General features: G+C 44.6%; 1 protein-coding gene across 3 annotated transcripts in view; it reads right to left on the bottom strand.

The window, feature by feature from the left end:
* Nucleotides 1–6,761: 6,761 nt before the first annotated feature.
* LOC121596143 (rho GTPase-activating protein conundrum) overlaps nucleotides 6,762–21,755 on the bottom strand; it is a 56,862-nt gene continuing 41,868 nt past the window's right edge. For all 3 annotated transcript variants that reach the window (XM_041920822.1, XM_041920821.1, XM_041920823.1), the window contains exons 3-10: nucleotides 13,137–13,204; nucleotides 11,146–11,593; nucleotides 10,985–11,072; nucleotides 10,327–10,915; nucleotides 10,066–10,243; nucleotides 9,815–9,998; nucleotides 8,447–8,606; nucleotides 6,762–8,371 (exon numbers count right to left, since the gene is read on the bottom strand). In XM_041920822.1, the coding sequence (XP_041776756.1) occupies nucleotides 8,246–8,371; nucleotides 8,447–8,606; nucleotides 9,815–9,998; nucleotides 10,066–10,243; nucleotides 10,327–10,915; nucleotides 10,985–11,072; nucleotides 11,146–11,593; nucleotides 13,137–13,204 (1,841 nt within the window). In that variant the 3' untranslated portion in view covers nucleotides 6,762–8,245. The remainder of the gene's footprint in view (nucleotides 8,372–8,446; nucleotides 8,607–9,814; nucleotides 9,999–10,065; nucleotides 10,244–10,326; nucleotides 10,916–10,984; nucleotides 11,073–11,145; nucleotides 11,594–13,136; nucleotides 13,205–21,755) is intronic.

Here is a 21,755-nt window from a genome sequence, read left to right as displayed (position 1 = left end):
CTCCCTTTGATATGCAAAGTCGTTGTCGCAGTCGCCTCTTGCTCTGGGAGTGGGATGAATCTTGCTTTCGATTGCGCGGCACGACTTGCTGCAGGCAAGAGCACTCCCGATGCACTCTTCCGTGCTGCACAATGGTGTGTGGAAATGGAACTCGGAACCTTTTGCTGTACTGGCTCATTTCTTTTTCATCCTTTGCGCAGTGCATCCTGCTGAACACATTTCTTCCTCTCCTCCTCGGGCAAAATGGAAATGTAAAAAAAGGGTAGACACACTGCTGGCACTCGTTTCGTCCATTCCGGGGTTTTAACAATAAATAAATCGACGTCCGCTCGTGCCGGGTAGCTAAAGGTGAGATTTTTGTTCCTCTTCCTATTACGTTTTTCCTCACCGTTTTCATGTAAAAAAGGGAATGGGAATAAATAAACCACCCAAACGATGACACCACGTGTCCACCGATGTAAGCTGAGTACTGGTTTAATGGTGTATGAAAAATGCTCGCCGTGCGCTGGAGAAAGTTCCTTCACTCTAGCATAAAACACACACACACAATGAAGTAGAGAAACAAAAAACAAATGCAAACTCCCGACAGGCGAATTGTTTTACAGTGAACTCTTTCTGTCAGTGCTGTGTGCTGTAAACGGGTAGAACGGGGTAGCACAAAGCATCGGTGAACCAGGACGACGCGTCACCGAAAGCGATCGGTGTTTCAACAACAAACAGCCAGCAAGGAAGCGGAAGCGTAACCCATGTAACCGCCCCCCCCCCCTTACTTACCCCCTTGAGACAGCCGGAAGCTGTCCGCACAGTAAGTCACCGGGCGGAGTGTGGACGGTTTACGTTTAGCAGTTCGTTGAGCTGGAATCAAATTCAGGGCCATAAATCATTGGCGAGTGGCTATTTTATAGTTTTGGCCAACTGTTGTTTGGTGTAGCGTGAAATGCGCGGTGCGTTTGCTTAAAATTGAGAAAACTGTTATGTAAACAAGATTTTTTTAAACCAAAAAAGTTTTAGTACTGTCTGAAATATAGTTTTGATCGAAACTAATCCACAATTCTGAAGTTGTTGCCTGGTTATTTGTATTTTGTTTAATGCGTTCATTTAATTTTCGATTGATTCTAGCAACTTTGCAAAAAAAAACACCAGGCGCCTCCATTATGTTCCTGTAAATCAAGATGTCGTCCCCAGTCCAAGATTTGTGCCAGTTTCGCACCCAGTCCTATTAATTGCTGATGAATGAATAGTCAATCATTTGCTTTAAATCATTTTTTTGTAGTTTAAAAAAACATTTGGAAAAATTTTATTTCATTATAAAGAAATGCAAATTGCAATAAACTGCACAACGCTTAGGTAGTGTTTGTGTTAAATTATTCGAGTAATTTGCAAAGGCATCAATCAACGTTGATGAAACTTGATTGTACTGTCATACTGGTACCATCATTATACTTATCAATTGCGATGTGCTTTCCTTTTCATTGGTTCTACGCTACTTGTTTAGTTTTTTATCGCTTTATTTATTTTATTTAGTATCGAAATAATTGATTAACTATTATTCATTTGTACTACCATTTTCACTAATTTGTTGTATTTAACGTTTAATTTAATCTTTGTGTTTTGATTGTGACATGCATTTTCATTTATTTGTATAGTTAAGCATGTTTTGATCTTTTATTGCTTAATTTAATTAGTATCACATCAGGATAGAAGTACAAAGTAAAATAACTATCACACATTGAACACTGAATTGCATTTTTTGTAGGAATTTTGGAATACAATTATTGCTATCAGTGTAAAACTTAAAAAAAATGCAATTGCATTGTAATAGTAGATAAGCTAAATAACAAGCTTTTATTGCTTTTTCAGCACAACCAGTTACACATCCAGTTACCGACGTTGTGATTAGCTACAGCATCTCCCAAGCTGCGTAAGTTTTCTATCGCTTCGAGTGCTTTCATCTATTGCATACTGCACAAGCTTCGCCCCACTAACGCACACTGTCGCGTGTGTGCAGTGTTTGTAGTGCTTGCTGTTTATTCACTACAAACATTCACCCCACTACCGTACACCCGCACACGTCAACAGTTGGAACCCGGGACAGTGCTCTAAGTCCCCGTGCGTTTTGGGGAAAACGGGCTTACAAAACTGTTCGCAACAAACGCAACAACAAACTCGTTGCTGCTCGTGTTGGCGTCGCTTACCGCGACTTGCTTTAGCCACTTTCGTGTGGTGCGGGTCCATTCTCCCACCGGATGCAAATAGAGATAAATCCTTGTGCACCGCGCGTGGTGTGATGATGCGAGAAACTGAAACACCCCGCACTGTACTGACCAAATCGACCCTCGGCAGCTAGCAGGGTTCCGTACAGCAAAAGGTTGGTCCATTGTTCAAGGACACAGGACTGATCATCGAGCTGCATGAAGTGGGAAAAGCTTATTTGTCTGTGTTTGTGTGTGGATGTAAGTAAAAGGATTGGAGCTGCGGCTTAATGGAATGGAACTGGACGGTAACAGCGTGCTCGGTGCGTGTGCATAATGGCAGGAAGCGTCTGTAGCTGTGCACACGAGTGAACAGAGATAATGCATGTATCTAGCTCTTATTGCATTTCAATTGACCTACAACTAAAACGATCAAAAATATTGAACCTCTATGGGTAAAAGCAACAACTTGCGTGGAAATAGTAGGTTAGACACTCGCTTATCGTTCAAATTTAATCCAAGCGCCTTTACGCTTGTCCCTGTACCACACTGCCTGCAATGCTGCATAACAGTCCCAAAATGATGGGCAAATAGCTCGCTCCCGACGTTTGATTGGTTGTAACCCACAGCGTTGTAACGTTCACTTTGTTTGGCCCAGTTAACTGCATGAACGATGAGCGTTTTCGCAATTGTTGCAATTGTTCAAATAGTCTAACCTTTACCAGCCCGAGTGTGTTCGTATTCAAGTTCGAGCCCTCTTTAGCCCTCCAACGAGCCCGGTGTTAGGTGCACGAACAGCACCACACCCTCCACATGGCAACGGACAGAATCGATGTGTGATCAGTGGAGTGGGTGAAAATAATTTATTTATACCATTTCGGTATGAATTTAATTGAACAAGTTTCGATCCTGCCCGCGCTTCGTCAACCCCGTGTGTGCCCCTTTTTCCCGACCAGTCGGTGGTAACTCTATTGCGCTTGGTCGTCGGCTGCAGCATGCATAGAATTGTTTGTAGATTAATAATTGTGTAAACATAGCGGTGCTGACAGCCGATGTTGCATACCGAGTGAAATAATGCCCTTGCATAACCGGCCAGGTAGAGCGATCCTCCTTCTCCGCAGTGCATATAATGTGGGTATGCTTGGAAATGGGCGCTTACTGCACCGAACAGTTTGGTGTATTATTTAAACAAATGATTTCGTGATGGAATGAAGCCTCTTTTACGCCAAATATCCTCGAATGTGGTATTTCAATAAATTGAACAATTTGCATGTGAGGAGACTGGGCCAGAAAGTGCATGCTGAACTAGAAAGGGAATAGAACGAATTACAGTCATTGGCTAGTAATAAGTATGCTTTAAATTGTGAAAAGTTTAACATGGTTTAAAGTGATAAGAGCAGCTTAGTAAACAGAGTGTAAGAATACCCATGCAAAGTAGCTCAGTAGAACATTCCTCTGTCTTTCTATTTTTATGGTAAAGTTGCATTTGACGAACAAATATCGTTCCATGTTCCGAAAATCCAACAATTATGATCGGACAGTTAGTTGTGCATTTTTTAATTTTTTCTTTTTTTATGTTCAATAGATAGAGTCCAATAGAATAGCGGATTCAATAGACAAGCGGATACAAGTTACAACTTATCGTGTTGTCACAGTACGACAATCCAACAATTATGATCGTATTCACGCACACACACACTACCGTACACGAACAATGCGCCAATAGTCGGTTGCGCAGGGCTGCTGCAAGGTTTAATTGAATTATTTATGATTTATTATTGCGTGATGAGAGAAATACATAACCAAAATAAAGTCGAATCTGTAATTACGCTAATAAAATATCAAAAAATAAAATAAGTTATAAGTGTACTAGTGAAAATTCTACGCTATGCTGACTTTAACGAAAAATAAGAAATTAAAACGCTGTTAGCAACACAACAATAAAACCGCGCTTGCCGGAGATTTTGTTTATGGGGAACGTTTTACCGCAGTATTAAAGTGCTTCACCGACGACTGCCGGTGGCAGGCGTGTGTCTCCATTAGCGTCATGCACGGATGACGACACAATCAAGGATGCAAAGGGAGAGTTTGCAGGAACAACAAAAAAAAAGGCAAATTGCACACAAACTGCATTTGGCCGGATGAGGCACAGTTTCGCGCCACGATCGTACGATGTAACTTTGTATCGTCACACCACGCCACCGCACCACCACCCCACCTGTATAGGAAAGTGCAAAGTTACGCTGCTGGGTACCGAGTACCAAAGCGTTGGCCAGCGACTCGTTTTAGCGCAGTGATGCTGCCAAAGTTCTGTTCCCCGCAAAACGTCAAATCAAGTGCGCTTCATTTCGCGCGGCTGGCATTGCGTAGTTTTGCGTTCCGAAAAACTGATGCAAACTACCCTTACGCGTGTGTGTTTATATGAAGGCGTGTGTCGCTACGAATGGTGCGGAATGGAATCATTTCTCCCGCGTTTTTTTGCTTTGCTCTTCTGCTAGCGTACCAACGCTTGTGTCAATGGTTTGGGGGAGATTTCTCTTGACGGTTGTAGCCCTTTCTCGTGCAGTAACCTCGTGGCGCATCGTACGTTAGCTGTGTTTGGTCAAAATGGGTGAGATTTATGTTACATATTCTACGCGCAAACACGCATGTGAACGATGCCGAACAGTTTTCGATCGACTGTACAGTAATGCTTCAATAATTAATTGCCCGACACTGGATGGGTTAGCTCGCTTGTTTTAGCTTTTCCCTTCTTCTAAATCTCATCGGGATATGGTTAAATAGTGTGCTGAAGCTATTCCATTCATTCTCGCGTTTGGTGTGTTTGCATTGTGTCTAGTGGGATTGTTTAGAGTCGAGTGCACTTTTTTGAACGAGGATCCATGTCCTTGTGGATTATGTGGTATTTAGCTGTTCAGCGCATATAATTTAAACTTTTGTCAAAAGTAGTTTTATTTAGATTGGTTCGAAATTGAAGGATTTTGCACATTTGAAGAATTGCCAAAAATAGTGTTATAAAGAAAAGAGATTTCTTCTAACAATACTGCAATCATACAACTGCCGTTTTAGCTTCAAACACTTACGAAATCGCAAGAACGAATTTTTATATCTAAATGGCCTCAACAATGCTCCGCATAAGAAAACATAAAAAAATATTTTGAAAAAATGTTTTATTGAGAGCATAGTGATATGCATATTTCCCCATGTTTCTATATGAATAAAAGCTACATGAATGTTGAATAACAATGACTTTCATAAAAGATGTAAATACAACTCACAGCTAGGAAAGATATTATTTAAGTAATGTTCAAGAAAGCTCAGAAATTCTTCCGAAAACTTCAAACCTAAAGGTAAACCCCATAACCCTGGTGCAACGTTATATTACAAATATTCGGAAGAATATTTGCTCGACTGCTGGCAAATGTGCAACCTTTACCAGCCCAGTTCCCCACTTATCATCGATGTGGCACGGTGGGTGTTAAAACTTTTTACATCCATCCGAAAAACAAATTCACCTCCGTCGCGCATACACGTTTTCCGCGCCATGCGATGCAGTCTCTGCGAATGATTGCATTGTTTTTGTATGTTTTTTTCCGTTTTATGATTTCGTTTTAAGAATCCAAAATCAAACCAACAATGTCGCTGCCACTGGCTGCCAACCAGTGTCGTTTCAATTATCGATAATTAGTTTTTTGCCCGCTACTAGTAGCTATAATTCAATTTCTGTTTCGGCATCTCTCTTTATTTCCATTTCGTTCTGAGCTCCTAAGCAGGAGGAGGGATAACATGAAATGCCGTCATACGGGTCATACGGGTTGAAACTGGAAAACGTGCTAATAACAGACCTACTAAACTAAACCAACACACCATGACTGAGGACAAATCTTTGGTCCCTAAATTAAAAATTATGATGAAATAAGCTATGGTGGGGTTTTTGCAATGAGGAGTAATGATTTTTTTAACAAGATAAAAAAAACCCAATTTATTTTTTTCCGCTAGAGTACAACTAAACTAAACTAAACTAAACAAGTACATTGTTTGCGTATAGTAAAACCAACGCTGTAACGCGTATGCCATGCCATCGATGGATTTTCGCGCCAAATTTTCAAATCCCGCTCGAAAGCTTTGCTTGAAGCTTTCATAGCTTTCATGAGCTTTTAGAGCTTTTAAGCGTTTCAAGTGGCATGTAAGCTCTGCATGAAGCGTTTCCTATGCAGAAGAAATATTTGATTTAAAAATAGTAATCAACTTCAATTTCTTTTCTTTGTTTTAATATTACCTATATTATGTCATTTATTATTATTCTTTTATATATGAAAAGTAATACCTAGATAAGTATCACGATTTAAGAATAAATCGTTATATTTAAGTGTAAATATAATAGGAATTCCGTTTTTGTGGAATCAAAATATTGATAATTTTTATTAAATATACGTTTATAAATAATTATACTTATTATTAGTTTTCATCATTATTCTAAATTGGTCTACGTGAAGCACAATAGATTTTGAAAATCATGCTAAACCAATCTAAATGCTTTCGAATGTGTAAAGAAGGACACAAATTTAATGAAATTTACACATCTTTTATTAGAGGCAATATTATTTTCATCACACTCACACACCATTTACGTATCAATCCTATACACACACATACACACGCGCAAACGCAACTCTTTTACACACAATTTAATTTTCGAAGTAATGTTTTCCAGCGTCTGTTACACATTTATAGCACTATGGGCCTTAACTATACTAAACCACCTGCTCTGTTCAATCCTCACTAACACGCCTATGCTATGCATTCCTACTGCACCAAAAGCATCCCCCCCATGCGAAGGGATAATAAATATTGCCGTTGACTAAATCTGCGCACTATAACACCTAAACTGTGCGAAGCGTAGCGATTTCTCATTTCTCCTCATTTCTCATCAACTTACAGCAAGCGTGTGGATCATATTCTATTCTATTAATAATCCACTGTGCGGGCTACGGGCTATGTATGTGATCGTGCGATCTATGTTGTGTCCGTTGTGTTTTATTTTTAAATCATATTGCTCTCAGCTGGAACCTGTTAAGGTTAATGGAGTGAACGGTCGTCAGTCTAAATTTAACCTGCCCTTTCCGCACGCGGCCACTGGAACCGATTGAAACGAACAGTCGAGTGACATTTACGACGTTACCCGTCAGACGAAGATCTTCTCAATCTCCTTCACCATGTGTTTTGAAGGAGCAAACTCGAATCGTTTCCAAAATTAGAGCACCATGAAATAGAGCTAAAAAAACAATCCAAACATTTTTCCCACTTGTATTAGGGAAAACGTTGAGACACTCCACCCTCCATAGTTAATGAATCATAATACGAACGCTCGCTTTCGCTGGTGTTTTCAAGGTGCCTATTTTTATCTTTCCGGCCCCTATGGAGCGCACGCTGGGAAGTAGAAAAGCTTTAAATGCGCTGACCCTAAACACGGTTTAAAATACTCACGCAAAAATACTATCGCAAACCTATGTACAAACGCTATCGTAAACGTATATATGTATGACCAGCCTGAAGAATGCAGGAAAATAAACTAGCACAACAAACAAAACTCAATACACACAACGGTAAGCAAGCAACGAACGTGCCAAGCTTTCCTTCATTAATCTATTTCCGGCTGCCGCAGTTGATCATTGTGCAAACGGATCACCCTGCAAAGCACCGGACCTAACTGACCTGTAATATACCAAGCACCCTCAGTCGTAGAAATCTCTCCCGCGTGCGTCCCAGCCGCTGTTCCTAATCGCCTAATGAGGTAATGCGGGGGGTAATGGAGCGAGCACTAAGGGACACACGGCCGCGGGGAGACAACATAATACCGGTCGGGTTTGTTGCTAAATATCTTTCTTAACTAACTAACTCTTAGCAAGTACGCATGTCTGTATATATATTAAGTATGCATGTAAGTGGTTTAGCGTTCGCTTTCTTGGGTTTGACGACAACGATGTAAAGCTTGATGGTTGGTAAAGCATCCCGCAGGTTCAGCACCGTCCGCTGGCCGGCTTCGCACACGATCAGATCACTAACCGGTGGATGTGGTTGGTGTCGAACACAAAGTCACCGCCGCTGTTCGCACTTCGGTTGATTGCGATGATGCTTCCGCTTCCGTTTTTGGCTTTGCGCGTTAGCTGACGCTTTGGCTGCGGGTGGGGGAAGAAACGGAAAGGAGAATGTTAAGTAAAGATGCTTTAATTTGTACTGGGCTGCTTGCTTACCTGTCCATTTTTGTTGATCATCTTGCCCTGCTCGATCAGACGCTGCGGCACCAACCACAAGCTGTCGGACATGGTGATCAGCACGTTCGTCAGGTGGCAGCACTGGGCGGCCATGCGTACCTGCGCACCGATATCGTTCTTATCCGGTGGATGTACGAATCTGTAAGCGAGAAAGCGAATGAGTTACAATTTATTGTATTAATGTCAATTGCTCGGCCACGTTGGCTTAAGGCAATAGTGCCTTACTAACTAAAGCGTACAACAATTCGGGGATAAATAAAGGACGAAACAGAGGAGGAAGGATAATATGATATGTAAAAGGAGTGAAGACGAGATCGGAAGACGGGAATGTATGTGTTGAAATCGTTAAATCTTAAACTTCACTTTAAGCGCCGTGTCATATAAATTCGCATGACGGTTTTGCTCACCGTTCAGCTTTGCATCTGACGCTCAGTGATTCTCTCGAGAACGGACGAGGTAGGAAAGAGAGAACGAGAACGACATGTGCTAGACCGCTTATCGCCATGAAACAAAAGAGTTATAACAATGGCACGAGATACTGTCGCTCTCATCGCTCTCTTGCCATGCGCTACGTGCTCACTCAAAAACTGTGACGTCAGGCCGGCGGTCAAAGTGTTAAGGCACTGTTAAAAGACGAAAGTTCTCTAAAAAATGGGAGAGCAAAACGTGCACAGCATGTAGGTATGTGGAGATGAAAACGATAACGTAAGGTGCGACAAGGAGAAGGGAAAGAGCATCGATGCCAGTCACAAAAGAAGCCTGAGCTACCGAGGGGCGGTGTTCCAGCTTAGCTAAGCCTAATAGAGTGCTTCTATCGTCATACGAAGAACATACAAGACTTGTAAATCGTTTACGAATCCTCTCAATCCTTAGGATCAGAGATACTTGGACAGGAGACCAGATGATACAGACATATTTCAATAAGGAAGGGACCCAGCAACAATAAAGAGACTTAAGACAGAAAGGAAATGAAAGGAAATGAAATGATGACATAGTCCGTATACTCTATAAATGAGAGACTCGAATCAAATAAGACACCAAGATCCTTAGACACACACAGGGAATGTGGACATAACAGGGACTGTATACGTGAGAGATACAAGAATGATAAAACAGAACATTTTTCAGGACACTGGACTGAGCCGTTAGAAGCTCACCATGTAGAGAATTTACAGAACCAGGATTAAAGGACAAGACAATCCATTGTAGAGAATACAGGACCAAAAACTTTAACATGATCTGCGCATACCAGGAAGCCGTTTACAGGAAGGATAGCAGTACAGTCATTGCGGATTTGGTTTTGTTTTGCAAGATCTTCTCAATGATCAGCTCAAGCGCTATGCTTACCTCGGTGGAAAGAACGAAGGCGCAATGATGGTAGCCACGTTCTGTTGTGTCATCTTGTTGAGGTCCTGCAGCTCCACCACCCGCCGGAAGAAGCTAAGCAGCTCGCGCAGTGTGTTGCGATTTTCGTGCGGCAGCAGCTGACAGAGGACCGCCAGCGCCTTGTACTGATCATGCGGAGGTAGAACTGAAGAACAGGATGAAACGTTTTAGTACAAAGTGGTTCTCACAAAACAAGATTCGTTAGATCTTACCGTTCGTTTGATAGAAAAGATGCACCAGATCGTTGGCCAGCAGTGGCTGGGGAAGCTCCCGTAGCCAGCGCTTGAGCAGCGCACTGAGATCGTGCACTCCCGCCTTCTTGATCAGTGGGTCAATCTTTTCCGGCTTGCAGTAAAAGTTGTGCTCGATCTCGTTGTACAGGGCTTCGGTCTGGAGATGACCAAAAAACCGAATAGAAGGAATTATTTACAAATTCCTTGGAAGTCACGCCACGGGCAGGTCGTCTCACTTACCTTCTGCTTGTGGCCAGGTACTCGCAAAATGCCTTCCTCCCGGGCACCGCGTACCGCCAGCTCGGCCAGTATGGCCTGCAGCACGAGCGGCACGAGCGTCGTATCCTCGCCCGTCACCTGCTGGTCCCGGCGCACCAGCGCATTGAGCGACACGCCGAACACGTTGCCCTCCTCCTTGCGCTTTCGCTTGAACGGTTTCCGCTTGTCGAGCGTGACGTGGTTTTTGTCGAACAGTGAGGCCAGCTCGAGCCAGAGCAGCGGCTGCAGCCGCTTCTGCTCGCCCTCCGATATCTGGTCGATGTCGAGGCAGGGTTCGCGGGCCGCCTCCGGCCGCTGCTCCCACTGGTCCGCGGCCGACGGGGACGTCTGCTTGATCATGCTCTCGAAGCTGACCGGTTCGTACGACGAACGAAGCGGCGAGTTCTCGACCGAGCTGCAGAGCAGACTGTTGCGCGGCGGCGAGCTGGGCGGGCTCTGCTCCGATGATGAGTTGCCGGAGTCGTCGTTGTCCCGCCGGACCGCCACGGCCGACCCGTTGTACAGGTTCGTGTGGCTGCGCGTGCCCGAAATGTGCTGACCGGCGTGGGGCCTGGAAGGAAAAGAGGGGTGTGTTTTAGAGATGTGTTCGCTCTTTTAAGTCACTCGTTCGCTGGCTTACCCGATCGTACAGGATGGATCCGAGCCGGACCGAATCCTCGGTATGTGAATCGTTCCCAGTCTTTGGAAGTTGAGCAGCTCGATGCCTTCTGCAATTGTAAGAAAGAGAAAAACGAATGATTAGAAGAGAATTTCTATCAACCTAACTAATTTGTATCGTACCGTTGTGTATGGGGATGTCGCACCGGATGTGTGATCCACGGAACAGCTCCGCCGAACCGCGCAACGGGGCGCTCGGTGTGCGCCGCAGGTGTTGCTTGCCACGGATCGGTGTCGGACGCACCACACCATTCCCATCGAACACGGACACGAAGCTCGGTATGTGTGGATGGTGGTGGTGGTGCCCGTTGCCCGGCGGCGTGTTCCACGCATCGTCACCCGGCAGCGAGTCCAGCGAGTCCGGAGTGGCACTGCGCGACCGCGTACCGGTGCTGGAAGAATCTTGATCCCGAAATACGTCCCGTATGTCCGGCTTCTTCGTCGATCGGTTGCGCGTGCGGCCGCGTACCGTGCGGTTGAGCGCCTTCACGCGCTGCTTGACCGCTTCCGCGTGCATACTCGAGAGACCAGAGATGACCGGAGCTAGTTCTGTCGCTGACAGCTCGTGACCCTTTGGTGGAGGAGGAAAGAAAAATGGTGACAGCGTTTAGAGAAATGGCAAAGGATGTTGTTGTTGTGGTTGAATTCAAGTGAATTTTATTTGATTGATGATATTTAAATGGATGCAAACTAAGAATTCCCCGCAAACTAACGCAAACTTCAAGAACAGGGCAATACGTCAAATTGCACGACTTAACAACATGCCCGTCATGGGTCACTGAAAGCCAAGCTCACTTCACTAGTGGGTACAGTCAGGCCTTGACCGACAACGGTTGTTGTGCTAATCAAGAAGAAGAAGAAGGTTTAATCGAGGATCTAGCGAGCAATCTGTAGCCAGACAGGTACAGACATAAAAGAGATAAAAAATAACCTTCAGATTTTTTTGATACCTTCCATCTTACTAAAATTATTGGAAATCACTCAAAACAACTACCGTCCCAACTAAGTGATCATCAATCGAAGCGAGTTTTAACACATGCAGTCCTCAGCACGCTGTGTGAGGTAACTTTCATTGCCTTTTAGATGTTTTTCTTCAGTTCTATATCTACATACAAATATCCTTTAAAAGTTATTTCTTCTATCAATACTTAGTACTTATTTGATATATTTTTGATTATAGATATCTTCCATTTTGTTGTGGCTCACATTAGAAGAATAAATGTTCCCACAAGGCCAAACATTGATAATTCCTATCCTGGACACTTCTTGAAGAATTCATCCAAAAAAAAACATCAACGTTTTATTCATCTCTTTCAGGAGTTTTCTTCAACTCAATTATCGTACATGAATTTAATTATGCCTACAAGATACGCCAACACAGTCAATGCTGTCAGCTGAAAATCAGTTCTTGACGCTTGTCTGCCCAAAACTAAGGTCTGCTTACGCATCTCAAATTCGCCTCAGAACAAACGTCACAGGAACGACATCTCCTATACGTCATAGCCGCTTGCTTGTCCCACTTGAGTCCTAAAGCAGGAACACCAAAACAGTCTTTTATCCAATTCCCAAGAATCAATCTTCCAAACCGGGACGCGAGTGTGCGCATTTCAATAACGTAATCAATCAAACTCAATCTTCTGTCCGCAGACTGCCGCCGACGCGGGAAAAGATTGCATTTCGGAAGCGCTTCATCCCGGCGTCCCACTCCCGCGTTGGAACAAACGCCAAAACACGCTAGTAATTAAATGTTACGGATCAATCTGCGAAAAGAACGGGCCCCTCTGTCCCGTCCGATTGATCCGGCGTTGATTGATATCGTACTGGCGAGAGGATTTTGGAGGTGGAAGAGCATGCAGCGTAGCTCGCCGTTGCTTCCCACGAGAACGTTGGTTAAATGAAAAGCTTTTGCTGTGGCGTTTTAAGTCATTAGATCAGCAAAATTTCAATTCAATTCCTGCCCTTGCGCACGATCGGGGCTGCGATGGCGATTAATTAATAACTATGAATAATGAAAATGAACTTTGCTACAGCTAAACCCATCAGGTAATGAAACCCAAACGCCATGTAGCTGAAACCAGTATTGAAAAAAAGCCCTCTCCCCGGACATCACTTACCTCTTCGAATGCTTTGGTTAGCTGTGGAAATCCTGCCGAATTGAGCCATTCTGCTTCCAGTTCTCCATCTGCAATGGGTACGAAAGAAAAACAAAAACAAAGATTAACTTCTTGTGCTGGTAAAACCGTTTTGCTTCCATCTTAATTACGAGCATCGTTGTTCATGCCCTTTGCTTGACCTTGCGCTTGCACCTGAAAGTCTCGTGCGCGCAGGGGCAGCCCGAGAACTTGAGGTTGGATTTTCTCACTTCCCCATGCAACGTTGGATCTTCCGCTCGCTCTTCCGCGGCTTCTGGGTGTTAATTTTCATACCTTCTTCGTACCCATCATCCCGAGGGCGATGCAAAGAACCACTGCTCGGCGTTTGTTTTCTTTACATTAAAGGGGGGTTTTGTTGTAGCTTTTTTGTATTAACTGAACCTTTTGCCCTCACTCGGATGCCGCTGCTGTACAAATAGTCAGTCACTCGCTCCCGTCCGTGGCAGCAATTAGCCCGTGCACTGTACGCGGAAGTTAATCATTAGTCAACCGGTGTGTGTGTCGGTCGGTATGTGCAGTAAGCCGCCGCTTCTTTTGCTTTATAGAGAGCCATTTAAACACACCGCTCTTCCTGTTTACACATCGATCCACCTATGAGACCATTTATGAGGCCCGGAGGGTCACATGCAAGAACAGCAGAAAGGAAAGGCGAACGCGAAAACGTCACTCTTGTGGCGATCTGCCTGTTGCTTTCTGCAGTGGGCGCTATTTTCGGCGCATGAAGTCGTCTCGTGGAGGTTAAGCTCGGAATGAGCTTCATGATCGCGAATCGCCCACCGGTCGCACAGGGACATAGCCTTAGCAGAGTTCTAGGTTACCCGAGGGCCGACCGTTGTTTTCCCCCCCTATTTTGTCTTGTCTCTTCTCTCCTCAACCCACACAGCTGGGCTGTGACCGCAAGGTGACCGAAGGACGAGCACATGAACACTGCACCAACGTTTGAGCGTGTGTGTTGAGCTCTGTGGTATCTCTCCCATTTGCCAACGGTTAGACACTGCCACCAGGCTGGATAAAAAAAGGGATTCACCGGGGCTGTTGTTTAATGTTATGCAAGCAAACTGTAACCGGGCAAGGTTTGTTTGCATGTGGCCGCTTGGCAAGGGGTTGGTACCAACCGAAAAGGGTTTTGTAGTGTCCACACACAGCTTAAGCTTTTTGCTAGCCCTCGTACGCTGTGCTCCCGTGTGTCTGTGTGAGGGTTTGTTTACTTTCGGTGCTTGGATGACACTCGCTGTCCGGCCTGTCCGATAGTCCGACGACCCAACCAAGTTAGTACGAAAAAAAAACAGGCCATAAATGACACCAGCCAGGTTATGGGCGCTTTATGCAACAGCCATTTTCATTTCGCTGCCCTACTTGCTTGTTGCGGACGTTTCCCGCGCGCGTTTTGCGCGTAGAAATTTGTTCAAATATGATAAACTGCATGTCGTTACCGTAATCGAGGTGTAGGTATATGTGTGTGTGTGTGCGCGTGTGATACAACTGCTTCACTTTGTTGATATGGAAAAACGTAGCCGCAGTGGGGATGTTGTGATGATTTAATAATTTCGTATTGCGACATCGCGCTGTTGTGTGGGGCGTTTATATCTTTTGTTTAGTTCAAAATTTGGGATGATTCAATAATTTAATTTTTGATATATTATTATGTGTATAATCAATAATCATTTCAAAGTATTATGTACGTAAAAAATTCTAAGAGCTATGGCAAATATTTAAATTATCATTTATTAAAAAAAATAGTTCAATTTGAAGGTAACAAAGATGGCCATTTTTCCAATGAAAGTGACCTCTTCCCCTCGCTCATGATCAAGATCACGATCGCCAATTACAAGCCAATATGTCAACAACAAAAAAAAACCGTCTACCACCCAAACACAAAAAAAACAAACCAGAACACATGTTGTGCCCCCCCCTTTTTGTCGAGCGAGACCTGTTCGCACCACTAACCCATAAAAGTGGCATAGGCATAGTGCGAGCATAAATTAATAATTAATTAACAAGCGCTCCGGCGCAAGATGGTCTGAGCGAAACGTGAACGGGCCGTGAGCGTGTGATGCCTTTTTCCACGCTCGGTCCATCGCAAAAAAATAGGAAAAAAATATGAAGCAAAATACTCCCGCTCATTGAGTTTCCCTCATTGCTCCACGGTTGAGCGATGCGTTGCGAGGTGGCGACTGGTTTATTGTGCTTTAAATTTGGCCCAAGCTTGCGGCAGCACCCACACGATTATAATGATGATTATTTATCTTCATCTGCAATTTGCCTTGATTAGTGCGAGTTTTCCGTAGTGAGATCGTAGTGAGAGTTTATTTTTCATCCCTTGTCTGGCTGGTGCCGCAGTTTCACATCCTCTATCTGGAATTTTGTTTTATTGTGACATCCATAATTTACTGCACAAGTGGCTCAATAAATGCAACGAGGTTTTGTTTCTTAACGATTTCATTTCACTTTAACTTAAAATGCCCCTGCCGAACACTATCTGGTTGAGTTGAAGTTTATATCGCGTCTCAAGCGATATTGTATGCGTGTACGCGCACCATCCAGCGACATCAATCGCCACACAAAAGCTCGCGTGTCAGACGAGCCAAACATTGGTACAAAACAGCTCCATCCGCTTTCCCGCCACGGGATGGGAAAGAGTGTCTAGTGTGACGTTCGCTTGCTGCACTGCTTCCGGCACGTTCGGTTACCGGGAAGGGAAAAAGATGCCATGGGAATCATATTGTCTCACAGAGGTTGTAATCAGTCGTGTGGGTAAGTGATTTGAATAATGTCATTAAACATAATATTTGCTCGGGAAAGTATAGTGAATTTAATAAACGAAATAATTAATAGTGCAACCTATTACCTATGCAACTCTAATCAAATCCGACTTGCGTGTTGCAAAATTGCATTCAAAAGGTCTGCAGCATAGCATTCCATTATTTTCCGTTGGAACGTGGCGTTTTGGCCATTCAGCACGAAGTGAAGCTAACGCCCGATATCAGTACGCTGCTGTTTATTTGTGTAAGAATGTAACACGATGCCATGCAGTATCTTTTGTGCGTTGCATACCTCAACGGTAACGGGCACAGCGATGAGCATTTTGTAAGCCTTTTATCTATTTGGCTGTAAAATTGTATGCTACGATAATTTAGGAAATAATTTTGACACACATTTAGCCCACCGTTTCATCCCACGATTTGAGTAATTTCTGTGAGTTATGTGTACTTTTATGATAAAACAGCATTTCCTATTTTTCTATACATGCAGCTGTGTGTGCCCAAAATCCCTTTACCCCAAAAATATCCTATACGCGTGTGCCAAAATCACAGTTCCGGAACTTGTGGGTGCCTCAAACCGAAATTGATGCCGTTTGTCGGTAGTACAACGCACTCGCATCCAAGTTACACCAATCTACGGTCCATCGAGAGAGCAATGGGGTAATGTACGATGGGCTGAAATGACTTCCGAGTGAGGTAATTTAACCGGCACAATTGAACATTACCGGAGGCCCAACTACAGGGCCAAGCCGGGGTGCTTAAATTTTGCCAAACTCACCTTTCGGAAGCCTACGCACGTGTGCTTGGGTTCGGGTTAGCTCATCGAATGCCCTGTCTCTCTCTCTCTCTCTTTCTCTCGCGCTCTGTACGCTCCAAAATTGAACCATCAAACGGGAACGAGTAACTGCACTGTTCCGAAATCGAAGCTAACTTCCCGAACCTATATGGCACACACACACAAGTGTGCCACGCTCACACACCCTGCTCCAATGATCCGTGGCTGGCCGGACATGGAACCGGGTAAAGGTAAAACGGTACGCCAAGTGGGCCGCGTAGGGTGCCCGGGTGCCACGTGATATGATTTGCATTCGTAGCGATATTCGAGGCAACGGCTTTACGAGTACGAACCCTACTTCCCCTGAGCATACAACGGAGGAGGTGCAGAAATGACTTTCCCGTACGTGGTTTCAATAACAATTGCAAAATGATCTTGATTTGTATGAAATCGATCTCACACCCACCAAACCGAATGATTTGCGTGTTTACGGGTATGAAAAACTGTAAGTTTAAGGTGTGATGGGGTTTGTTGGGTGTGGGTTTATTTTATTAGGATTGCTTGAGCCACAGGTTTGGTACGCACAATGTTTCAAGGCCTATGTAATTAGATGCCGAAAGGCTGTAGATGCAGAACGTAATGGACGTCATTTTAAGGGTTCTTTACTCAATTGTTGAAGTGAGCGAACGATTTATTTCCTCACAACATTCAGTAGACAACGCCCAAAGGGCGGTAAGAGTAACAAAACAAATACTAAGCATGATTCAATAATATTTATTAATTATATTTTTTTGACTCTATGAATCCTGAATTTGCATTTTGCAAAAACTGTTCAATTATACTTAGTTAACTCGGCTTTAACATGACTGGACTCTTCATGGGTCATAATGGGTTTCTTGCACGTTTTAAAACTAGTCCATGGTCTGTAGCAGCCGGTATGTCTTCTGATAAATACACAGGTTTTCAGGGATTCTCTTAGTTGTGGGACACTTTCATGGCTCTTTCTACGGGACATGAATTTTATGTGATGGGCATTAGACTCTAAAGCACCTTTTTTGGACAACTACAATAGGAATTTTCAAAGTGCCTGTCCAACAAGGACAGAAGTAAGAGTTTCCATAAGATTACCATTAGAGAGAGTCAAGAAAGTGTGCCATAACTATTAGAACTCCTGAAAACCCCTGTAATCATTTAATAACCACTAGAAACCATTACTTCTTCTTCTTCTTTGGCTCAACAACCGATGACGGTCAAGGCCTGCCAACCCACTTGTGGGGTTGGCTTTCAGTGACTTATTGATTTCCCCCATAGCAGGATAGTCAGTCCTACGTATGGCGGCACGGTCTATTCGGGGCTTGAACCCATGACGGGCATGTTGTTAAGTCGTACGAGTTGACGACTGTACCATGAGACCGGCTGAAAAAGAAACCATTACAGTGATATGAATAAGCAAGCGTTTTTGTTTAGCTTTGTATCAAAATAATTTTGATTAATCCACACATCATTCAGCACATTTATTAATTTGAACAAAAATGATGGATTGAAGAAATCTTCTTTAAAACACAAAGCTAACCATTACTCCACATGGCTATTTATAATATTCGCATTTTTTTAATCATTTCGTTTTAATTAATTTTTATTGAATTCCATTCATTAATGCACGGCTTGTTTCTATACTAAATAAGTATGGTTTTGCAATGAGAAAAGCCATTACTGCACTCAATAGTATAAACCATTTCGCTTCTGGGAGGGACGAAACGGCATAAGCACAGTCACCTCGACCTTAATCGTTCGCTGGGATGCCGATGGGGGTACTGGCAAGGTCGGCATTGCCTGGCCAGGCTGCCCACCCTGGTGACATTTCGCATCCGAACGATCGCAACCAGCACACTCACATACTTCCCTCGGCAATTCGTAATCAATTCGTAATTGTTAAGCACCGTCCCCCGCGACCCAAGCCGACAATTCATCATGGGCAGCCCGTGCGGTGCGTTCATCAGCGAGTCAACAATTAGTCGATAAAAATAAATAACTGCACAAAACAAAACTGCAGCACAAGACGCGTCGAGGCACTCTACTTCTCAATTGCTCCATTGCTGCCCAGATTGTCACTCACGTTTTCTCGCCTCCTTCTTGAGCGCGGCACATGTGCTGCAACGACGCCGGCAGCGGCGGGCCACACCATCACAACCCGTTCACCTCGCAGCTGAGGCAGGGCAGCAGCACTGGTGTACCGTGCCGCCAGTACGAGCTGCTAATGATATGGGTCACCGCGAAAGGAGCATTTCAATTGTACCAAAGGTTGAGGCAAAACTGCAGCCCGGACTCCTGTTGTTGCGCAGGACGGGGCTTCGTATGCAGGCCGTAAATCCGATAATGATGGCCAGGATTTGGCGTTTCGGGGAGGGCGCTATTTGCCGCGCAATTATCGTCGTGCTTCAGGCGCCCGCTCGACTCGGCGACAAAAATGATGACAACCACTTCATTTATGGGCCGTACCGACAATTGTTATGTTGTCTTTTTGGACATTTTAACGACCCGAAAGTGCAATGCTGCCTTGTAGGTCAGGTCGTGGTGGATTTTTATTTCGTTGCATCTTTAAAGCGCCTTTTTAACAGCAGGTGATGGTAGAAGGGGGGGGGGAGCAATAATTGGTGTCATAAGTGTGGGTAATAATTATTTTTGTTTTTCTTGGAATGATATTTAAGCCACTGCAAGCGTTTTTATTGATTTTTTTCCTCTCGAAGTCGCGTATGGTTTTCGTCCACTGATTGCGTTTCGTAACGGCATCAAGGATTCAATTTCAAAATAATACAAAAACAATTAAACGCTATTGGAATGATGCTTGAGGCGAGCCTAAATTCCCATTGCATTTCTGCAACAATGTTAAGCTATGGGAATGCAAAACAATTCCAACGCCTGCGCTGCCGCACACTTCTCGCCATTACCAATTTCCGATAATGACCGCTGCAACGTGGTTGACTCGTTAGCCGGATCGAGTGGTGCTCCGGCTCTGGCAAAAGATTGGCATATTTATGCTTCGGCACGTACCAGGCCCCTCCGTCCGCGGTTGTGCACTGTGTCCGTGTCAAAGGACCACGCAAAGCCAGCCCATATAGGCGCGTACCCGTGGGCTGTAACATATGTTTGTGTACGAAAACTATAACTCATTTTCTTGGCCTCCAACGCCTTTCCGCCATGCGATACAATGTGGCGGCGGCACATTGCACTGTTTGCTGCATTCGTCAGAATCGAACCTCGGGGACGGAGATGCAAACGGTCAGTGTGTGACAGCGCCGTCACTGTTCCACTTTCGGGTGCGCATGCGCATGTGCATTATGCATTGTGAAACTCTGCCTCTGTTCGTGCGGTATGCGATCGGTGCAGAGAACATAAAATCCCAACACTAAACATACCCCGTAGTGGTAGAGAAATCCTACACGGGGTAGAACACTGGCGTGTGTGGAAAGCGTTGCGCGAGGTGCGTACTGCGTGCCACTTTTGATGCATTCCAACTGAACCCCAATCGAGGATCGGGTTGCCGGTGCAATTTAAAAGGCACTGTGTGGCAGAATTGCGCATAAAGATACATGCTTCCCCGGCTGGGAGTCGATATCGTGGAAGCAAAACGATGCTTTATTCGAGTACATTAAGCAACAGAAAACAAAACACGCCCTGTTTTCTCGCCCGTCTTCATCGGAGCACAAAAGGGACGGCTTTCTTTCAGAGAGAGAGAGAGAGAGGGAGATGCCTTTGCAAAGATAGACTAATGGGTGCACTAATGGGACGCGTGTGGTGATGGGTGCACTTTGCAACAATAGCCTCCAGGACAGGGAGAAAAGGGGCCTTTTCTTTTGCAATCAATTGCTGTCCCGACACAAAAAAGGGGAAGTCCGTTGGTATGTGAAATGATAAGTGAGTTCTTTAATGAAGCCATTTTGTTGCTGAAGGAATTTTATCTCTTCTAAGCGAAAAGAGTTATGGGTAGCCCGACGGGTAAAGAACAAAGCAGAGCCCGCCTTGCGCAGCGACGGAAGAAAGTGAAGCAATTTTGCCGATGTTATTTGAATACAATTGAAACATATACATTTTTACTGCTACAATGCAACATGCTCGCACAACATTCCGTTAGCACTACGCTTCCTCTGCTCACTCGACGAACTGGCAGTGCAAGAACACACAATCTAAGCATCTGTGATTAATGTTTGTAAACCGGGCCCAGTGCCCAAAACCCCGTGACGGTTGAGATTACGCACGTAGCCCGTCTAGCCTGGCCGTTTGGGCGCGCGTCTCTTGGCCTTACGTGAAGTGTACACGGGCCCGACCGTACACGGTTATGAAACATGGTCACGTTCCGAATGGTCAGTTCGTCGTCTGCCGCGCTGCAGGGTGACGCCGCACGCCGCATAAGAATTAGAATTTATTTCTGTTAGCGAAATGACCGCACAGTGGAACAAACAGAGAGACAGAGAGAGAGGAAGGTCAAGCACCCGCACCGAACCGGGCATGGCATTTGGCGAAACATTGCTTTCAACACACACACCCAATCGATTGTTGGAAGGAGACTTTTCAGCGCCAAGTCGGTAACGGTTGATTTGAAAATATCATCACCCCGACGATCACATTTTTAACGAACTATGATTTTTGATTGGACAGTTGCGTTGCCTTTCCCAAAACCAGGGCACCGTGGGGGGAAGTTCGTCGCCTGTGTGTTCATTCCAGAGCGATGAGTGATTATTATTATTCGCAAGCCCACCAGCCGGCCCGAAATCCTTACGCAATGTGCAATAATTCACGAACTTGCTCGAGCGCAATAACATCCGACCCGTGCTTGCGTTCCTTCCCTTCTACCTTTTCACTACAAAAAAAGAAAAAAAAACAGTTTTCGCAGCACAAGAATGCCCCCCTACAAAAGGCACACCTACCGATGGGTCGACGCGCCATCATCATCTTTGCGCGCGTGTCAATCAGTGCGCGCGAATCAAAAGAAATACCTTTAATGCATCGCACAAGATCGCGGATCTGTGGCCTCTTTTCTTCTTC

Source organism: Anopheles merus, chromosome 3R (genome assembly GCF_017562075.2).
Source record: "Anopheles merus strain MAF chromosome 3R, AmerM5.1, whole genome shotgun sequence".
NCBI lineage: Eukaryota > Metazoa > Arthropoda > Insecta > Diptera > Culicidae > Anopheles > Anopheles merus.
This window is presented reverse-complemented; position numbering and strand designations above follow the sequence as displayed.